General features: G+C 55.9%; 1 protein-coding gene across 1 annotated transcript in view; it reads right to left on the bottom strand.

Annotated features, from left to right (window-relative positions):
* The window catches only part of LOC103779849 (kinesin light chain 1-like), a gene marked incomplete at its 3' end in the record, with an annotated part of 14,624 nt that extends 8,040 nt beyond the window's left edge, over positions 1 to 6,584 (bottom strand). The window contains exons 1-11 of the mRNA XM_008947493.1: positions 6,333 to 6,584; positions 5,995 to 6,225; positions 5,691 to 5,769; positions 5,375 to 5,600; positions 4,977 to 5,064; positions 4,491 to 4,592; positions 4,015 to 4,188; positions 3,754 to 3,853; positions 3,200 to 3,252; positions 413 to 480; positions 222 to 330 (exon numbers count right to left, since the gene is read on the bottom strand). Coding sequence (XP_008945741.1) covers positions 222 to 330; positions 413 to 480; positions 3,200 to 3,252; positions 3,754 to 3,853; positions 4,015 to 4,188; positions 4,491 to 4,592; positions 4,977 to 5,064; positions 5,375 to 5,600; positions 5,691 to 5,769; positions 5,995 to 6,225; positions 6,333 to 6,581 — 1,479 coding nt within the window. The remainder of the gene's footprint in view (positions 1 to 221; positions 331 to 412; positions 481 to 3,199; positions 3,253 to 3,753; positions 3,854 to 4,014; positions 4,189 to 4,490; positions 4,593 to 4,976; positions 5,065 to 5,374; positions 5,601 to 5,690; positions 5,770 to 5,994; positions 6,226 to 6,332) is intronic.
* Between the last annotated feature and the right edge of the window lie 1,292 nt (positions 6,585 to 7,876).

Genomic DNA, 7,876 nt, shown 5'->3' with positions numbered 1-7,876 from the left:
CCTCCAGGAGCCACACCTTCTTGCCCACATACCTACACTGACATCTGCTCCATCCACGCACACGTGCACATCCCCACACATCTACCCCTGCAGAACCGCAGCCCCAGCTGCATGTGAGCCACGGGAAGGTAACCCGGGGCTGTCAGAGCCTGCAAGGCCCAGGACAGCCCCTCCCCGCAGCCCCAGCGCCCCCTCCGGCAGGGAGTGTCCCCCGCGGTTACCTGCCGCCGGGAGCGCACCGCGCACTCCTCCAGCGTCTCGGCCGCCTCCAGCTTGCCCTGGCGCCGGTACAGCGCGCCCAGGTTCCGCAGAGTGGTGTTCACAGTCGGGCTGCAGCAACAGACGGAGCGTGAGCAGGAGCCCCGCGGCCACCCCCTCCAGAGCCCAGGGCTGCCCCGGAACCGCCTCTTACCTGCTGACCTTACAGGCCTTGTACCAGCCGCCGTACTCGGAGTAGGGAGCGCTGTCTCTGTGCTTGCTCTACGGGGCGAGGAGAGACAGAGCTGTCAGCCCCACACCTACTGCCATTCTCTGCCTTGTACTCTCCCCCTGGGTGCCAGGGGCAGGCCCCAGGCTGCTCACCCCCCCAGCCCAGCCTTTGGAAACACAATGTTAAACGCAGCGATGAAGCCCAGCAGGTTCCTGGAGGGAAACCTGAAAGGCTGGTTGCTGCAGGAGATTTGGACCACAAGAAGAAATTATGTCCCCACCTTAACGAGGAGCACAATCCCATCTCTTTGCCCTTTCTGTGGCACTAAAGGCAGCAGGGACAACAGAACCCATCCTCATAGCACTCCGGAGGACGACACCCCAACCCACATCCACCCCAGCACCCAAAAGGGAGATTAAAAAAAGTTACCCAACCCACAAAAAACCCATAAGCATGGTAGGCAGCACAGACACTAAACCCTTTAGCCATGGCTAGCAGAGGAATCAGCCAGTCCCATCCAAGCCTTCTGCTGCAGTCACACTTGCCCCACAGCAGCTCAGCCTAGCTAAGCATCTCCTCTCCATACCCAGGCTTTGCACCCCAAAGCTGGCTGGCCCCCCCACAGCCAGAAGCCAAGAGGCTGCTGGTCAGAGCAACAGGGGATGGAACAAAGCTTGAGGCTTAAGCAGAAAGAGCTAGGGACATGTCAACCCACTCTGCAGGGCACAAGCTGCTAGCTAATGTCACCCCAGGTCAGGTGAGGACTGTGGCAGCTGCACGCAGGAAGAGCTGCTGCTGCAGGAGCAGGGCTGCCTGCCCACACACCGTGCACCCTGGGGCCTGGCAAGCACCTGGGGATGTGCCACGCTCCTGGCTCTGCACCCCCAGGACACGTGGGCTGGGCAGGAAGCACCCAGCTCAGCCCATCAGGCTGCTCTCACCAAGCAGGTGCAGGGGGTCACCTCTCCACAGCAGGAGTTTCCCTTCCAGCAAGGGCTCTAGCCCAAAAGAAACTGTCTTCACAGAGACCATTTTTCTTAATTCTACAGCACTTCTAAGATCTTCACCCCACATGTTAGAGTCTCCCAGAACTACAGGCACACGTGGGTTTCCTTGCACCAGAGCCTACATGGCCCACGTATGCCTCAGGGCTCAGAACACCTCTAAAGCTTGTGTAGAGGCAGCCCTAAAAGGTTGGCTCAACCCAAGGGGGGGGAAGGTTTCAAATCCCCTGGGGCAGGAGAAGCCTCACAGGCCAGGGCTGGCTGCCAGCTACACCCAAGGCCTTGCCTGCTGGCATGAGCTGGGCTCCCCCTGCTACCATCGAGAGCAGAGGCAAAGAGGAAAGGGAAAAAAAATAAAAAGCTTTGTAAGAGGGGTTTGACACTTTTTAATAGATGTGGAAACACAGCACAAAAAACAGAGCACAGTAGCCCCAGCCTCTGGGCCAGCAGTACAAGCAGGTGTGTGGTTACTGCCAGCTGGCCAGGAAGGCCATGCCAACCACGCTGTGCCATGGGGCATGGGCACAGCTGCCCTGGGGACAGGAGGCATATGGGCAGGGAAACAGGCCCAGCCCTTGCCCCAGGCTGTAAACCCAATCTCACTCCAACTGCAGGTCCCCAAGCCTGTTCCCTTGTCCCATGGCAAAGCTTATGTCACCTGGAGCTTAGCTTCACATGACGGCTATCCACTTTTGACCTGTTAAATCTCCAAAGATACCATCAGGAGCATCTTAATGCCAGAATGGGCAAAGGAAGGCTGGTCTCTACTGCAGCTTCGATTTCTCCTGCATAGGATGGTGTTTGCAGCAAGTGTCATTTGCAGCAGAGCCTTCACAGGGCAGCAACCAGAGCAGTGTAAGGTGGATCTGCCTGCTGGTGGGAGGCTGCTGCTAGTGCCCTGATACTTAGGACTCACAGGATGAGACTGCAAAGTCACTAAGCCAAGCCTGTCAGCCTGCTGCATAAGCCCATGTAAGGATGGGGCCTGCTCTGAGGGCAAAGTAGAAAGAGTCTCCTCCTATTGTAGCTAGAGGACTAGACCAGAGCCCTTCATCCGCTGCTTCACCTGCCTGCCAAAAAGCAGGTGAGGTCTTAGGCTTGGGAAAAGCAGAGACAGGACTCTGCTGCATTTATCAGCTGAGCACAGATCAGAGTCTGGGCAACAAGGAGCAACAGCTTTGCCTCAGCCTAGCCCAAGGCAAGCACAAGTCAAGCCTATCCTCTCTGAGGCCAGCTAGGACACAGAACAGCTTGGGCTCGCCCTGTGCTGAGATCTTTCCAGGGAGATTTGGCTCCATTTCCTAAGCAAGGCGACAGCAGCAGTTTCTTCTTGACCTCCATTTTTCCCCAGCCAGCCTTAGGCCTGCTTCAGAAGCAGGTTGTGCTCTGGGTACTAGCAGCTCTTCAGAATAGAGTGCCAAGGTCCTGCTGCACAACCCTCTGCCATGCACCATCTTCCATCATCTGCGTGCCCTAGAGGGATCACTAGAACAAAAAGAGAGCACGTGCAGCCATGGCTGAGAGGTGGAGCAACCCTCTGCACCAGGAGAGGCGCTGAGCTCCCTGACAGGCCTTCCCCTCCTGCTGCCCCAAGGAGCAGCCATGCTCCTCCCCACTCTTTAGATAACTCCTGTGGCCATGGCAGCCCTTCAGACTGCAGAAAGGAAGGTCTGGCTGTGATAACAGAGGATCAAATCCCCTGGATTCCTTCCCTTCCCCAGGGCTCTTGCTGCTATCAACAGGCAGCACTGCAGTGCAGACTCACCTTGCTCATCTCCTCTCTCTCCTCTGCATGCATCCAGATTGGCTTGTGTTCATCTGTGTGGGGAAGAATACAAGATAGCTCTGCCACTTCCACCAGGATTCTGCCTCCTGCACAGCCCAGCACTGTCCCCAGAGCCAGCAGCTCACCAGAGGGAAGTGACACAGCTTCCAGATCCCCCTGGGCTAGAGCCCCAAGAAAGACAACCAACATTGCAAGGGCAAGACAGGGGCAGGCAGGAACAAGTCCTCCCAAGAGGGAATACCTGTGCCAGGTGTACAGGAGGAACTTCAGCCTATGCCTGGGAATGATTGTGCCACTTACTGTTCCCAACCCAGCACAGGCTGACAGAGAGCTCTTCAAGACCCATCCCAAGAGGGGCAGCGCAGCTTAACGCACTAGAACGGCAGTGTCTCAAGGGCTGCCCAAAACAGGGGCCCTGCAAGGCACCCCAGCCCTCTGCCAGGGGGATACCAGAACCAGCCAAGCTTAGGCTGAGGGCCAGGAGACCAAACTGCTCACCCTTCCCCAGCCCAAACAGCTTCTGCTGTACAAACCATCGACAGAGCCAAACTCCTTCACATGAGCACGGGTAAGGATCTCCTTATACAGCACCTCCGCATCTTTGTATTTGCCTTGCTTCAGGTAACAGGAGGCCTGCAAACAAGAGAACAGCTCCAGCCCCACTGGGCAACACAGATTAACTCTGCCATACCCCCACTTTCAGTGCTCTCTCTAGATCTTCCAAGCACCAGGCGATGTTCACCTTCCCATGGCACCATTCCCCATCCCTACACAGCCTCTCCCCAGGGTCTCACCAGGTTGTTCTTGGTCTTGGCCACATTTGGGTCATCAGGACCCAGGCAGCTCTCATAGATCTCCAGGGCCCGGCAGTAGTAGTACTCCACCTCGTCATACTTGCCCTGGTTCTGGCACAGCAGGGCTAGATTGTTCAGCTGCTTGGCCACATCAGGATGGTCTTTGCCTAGGACCTGGATAACAAAAGAAGAGAAGCCACAAGAAGTCAGCACTTGAAAACTGCAGTGGACTCCTGGAGTTAGACAACACTGTAGACCCTCCAGGACATGCCTATGTCAGGACAAGAGCCAGGGACTAGGGAGGTGAAGCAGAGAAATTCCAGCTTCCACCTGACGGGCCTCTCTAAGGCTCCAAACACTGGAGAGACAGGAAAGGTGGTGGCAGAATCAGCAACAAAAGAGCCTAGGTAGGTTGTGGATCTCAGGGGAAACCCTTAGGGAAAACTGGAAGGAAGGAGAGTGTGAGAGATCAGTACCTTCTCACGGATCTCCAGGGCTCGTTTACACAGTGGCTCTGCCTCTTTGTACTTCCCTCTTTTGCCATAGAGAACAGCCAGGTTGTTCAAAGTTGCTGCCACCTGTAGAGACATAAGCTTCTCCATGAAACAAAGCACAATCTGGAAGGATCAAGCAAGGAGTGCAAGCAGCAGTGACAGCGATTGTCCCATTTCCTTCATGCCTGCAGCACAGATGCTTCTGAAGAGAAAGAAGGTCAAGGCAGAAGGCTACTCTGCCTACACTGCAGGATCCAGGAAAAGCCAACTCCTGGCAGGCCACAGTGAACAAAAGTGTGAAATACTGAAGCAAAGCAGAGCCCCACACCATGTGAACAGCACCCCTCTTACCACAGAGCACACTAATGTGCTTGGTAGTCTGGCTGCAGACACACCCCAAGGGCAACGTTCTAGCCCCAGTGGCACCCACAGGTTAAGGGAAATGACTGAAAGAAGGGAGACACTTACTGCTGGGTGGTCTTTGCCCAGAGTCTTCTCACGGATGGAGAGAGCATCATTCAAGAGGTGTGCTGCCTCTTTATATTTGTTCTGATCCCTGCAGTGCAAAGTCAACCAGTTATTCAGGATTTGGACACTATGACCCACAGCAAGCAGAACTGCAAACAGCCCTCCTTTCCACAGATCCAGCCCCCACACTTCCGAATTTCTTCACTCCTCCCTACGTTAGCCAGTTCCTAGCTCAACCAGGGTGTTTGGTGGTCTAAACAGCTTACCTGTGCCAAGATCTTTTTAGAAGGCAAACCACTGTCAGCTGGGGGAGCTCTCTGTCACCTGACTATGCTGTCCTGGTAAACCCGAGCAGCAGAACGCTCTCCTGGCCCAGATCTACGCTCCCCGCCACTCACCTGTACACCAGCGCCAGGATGTTGAGCATGGTGGCCACATCAGGGTGATCGTGGCCCGATGTCTTCTCCAGGTCCTCCAGTGCCTGCTTGCAGAGGGGCACGGCCACCTCGTAGCGCCCCTGGGAGGCGTACTGGATGACAAGGTTGTGGAGGGTGCGCAAGCGAGCGGGAATCTCGTAGCCTCCCTGCTGGGCAGCTGCCACGGCACTGCTGTGCTGGTGGGGCACTGCGGGCACAGAGGGGGAGACACGGGCACAGTTGGCACAGCAGGCTTCAACAGAGGCAGCCAGCAGCCACGCATGAGCAAGACACTTACGTCCAGGGCCGTGCTCCTCCTCCTCATTCGGGAACAGATCGTCGAGAGAGTCCTTGGTGGAGTCGCCCTCCTTCTCCTCCTGAGAGGATGGGAATTATAATACTGGTGATTCTCAGAGGAGACAGCAGCAGCCTGGGCTGAGTCAACTGCCAAATTCTCCTCCCTGCTTCGGCCCACCAACGCCCTCCACTTCTGTAGTCTCTGCCACCATATTCCCCGCTCCAAAGCTATCACACCTAGGTCATCCTGCCAGTGCAAACTCCCTCACCCCCAAAGGCAACTGCTTAGCAAGAGCAGGGCATACCGAAGGTGAGACATCCTCATCATACTTCTTCAGCTGGTTCATGAACTCCAGGTGTTTCTTCTCCTCCTCCAGCTGGGCCACGGTTTGCTCACTGCGCTGCAGCTTCTGCTGGGTGTTGGCGAGCTCGTCGCGCAGCCACTGGTTCTCCTGGCACAGCCTCCGCACCTGAGCCCGCAGCTTCTGCTTCTCCGACTCCACAGCGTTCAGATGGTTGGACAACGCCATCATCACCTTGGCAAGAGCCCCAAGCAGTAAGTACCACAATCTTATCTCCCCCACATGCCTGCCTTCCCCTTTCAGGCCTGGGGAACACCTAAAGGGTCACCCAGCACTCTCACCTGTGCTTCTCCAAGTCCCAGTTCGATCATCTCCACTGATTTGCGGAGCAGGTTGGATTTCTCATGCACGAGATTGGCTTCTTCATCTTTCTTCAGGCACTTGATGGTCTCCAGCAAGCTATGCAGGATGGAGTTGTGTTCATTCTTGAGTGCCTCTAGCCCTTGCATCACCAGCTTGGTGTTGGAAATTATTTCCTCTTGGCTCAGCTTGTCCAGTTTCTCCTCCCTTGGGTACACCATGGTGGACATAGTCCTGCTCCTGCAGCCCTACACAGAGACAAAGAGAAAACCCAAGCACTTCAGAGCTGTTTCAGAGAGCCACAACCAGGCACAAGTGTCACAGCCTCCTTCAAGCAGCCAGAGACAGCATCCAACTGGTTGCCTACCCTAAACCCTTACCCTTTGTCTTTCCCCCTCCCTTTAGCAGCTGGCAGGGCACGTGTCTCTGCTTTTGTGGCACAGAGCACTGGCAACCAGTGCAGGTAGCACACGTGGACAGGAGACAAGGCTAGAATCACTGCTGACCTCCAACAGCCCCACACTCCCAGCAGCAAAGAAAGCTGATTTAGCTGCCATTTAAGAGCAGAGATTTGTAGTTGCCAGCTGGGGTTGCAGCGTGTATGCCTCCTGCCCACAGATCACTGATGCAAGGAGGCTGTCAGAGCTCAACACCTCTTCCAACTGCAGAGGAAAGGGAATAGAAAATGGAGGGATGCCAGCTCAAAGCTTTCTGCTTCCTCAATGGAAAAATCTCCCCTAAGAGCATCTCTCGAAGAGAGAAGCATCAGTGGCCTTACTGGGCCAAACAAGTTCCCTGACCAGAGGAGTACGCCCCGACACCACCATGGCAATAATGCAGTCTCCCACCATCAGCTGGGCCACCCCAGCAACTCTTAACATGACCCAGCAACGGCAGGAAAGCTGCCACACACCTTGCTGTCTGTCCCTCCAAGGCCAGCCTTCTGCAGGGCTGAAGGCAGCCAGCACCTGCCCAGCAGCACCTCCCTGCTGCCCGGAGCTGGCAGGAGGTACTGCAAGCTAAGCACCCGGGGCCCCGGTGGCAGGAAGCCGGCAGACTGCCCAGGAGCTACGCGGGAGGAGGTGGGGAAAGAGCTGCCAACAGATTTGTCTTTGTCCTTCTCGCAGGCTCCACCTCTGCGCGGTTTGAGCTCTTCACTCAGCAGCAGCCTTCTGCCTGTGTTACTGAGCGAGCAGAAATGCTGCCCCAGGTACAGCAACAGAAAGGGCAGAGTTCCTCTCCCCAGCTCTGCACTCTGGGCTCAGGGCAATTCCCCCAGTTCAGCTACCCCTGTCCCTGCCTGGGAGTAGGCCCTAACCAGAGGGGTCCAGGTTCTTCCTTGCCCCAGCACTGAAAGCAAAGACAGCAAACAGTGCTGGGGCAGTTGTTGTTAAGCATACACATCTCATTACACCCACCTGTCTCCTTCTCTTCAGCCTCACTCTTCCAGAAGTTCTGAGTTAGTTTTTCTGTAGGCCTGAGCTCTCAGTCCCAGTTTCCCCCCAGTTCCTGTTCCATGGATGCA

Source organism: Merops nubicus, unplaced genomic scaffold, assembly GCF_000691845.1.
Source record: "Merops nubicus isolate BGI_N331 unplaced genomic scaffold, ASM69184v1 scaffold46699, whole genome shotgun sequence".
NCBI lineage: Eukaryota > Metazoa > Chordata > Aves > Coraciiformes > Meropidae > Merops > Merops nubicus.
The sequence above is the reverse complement of the archived record's forward strand: the minus strand, read 5'-3'. Positions and strand labels throughout refer to the sequence as shown.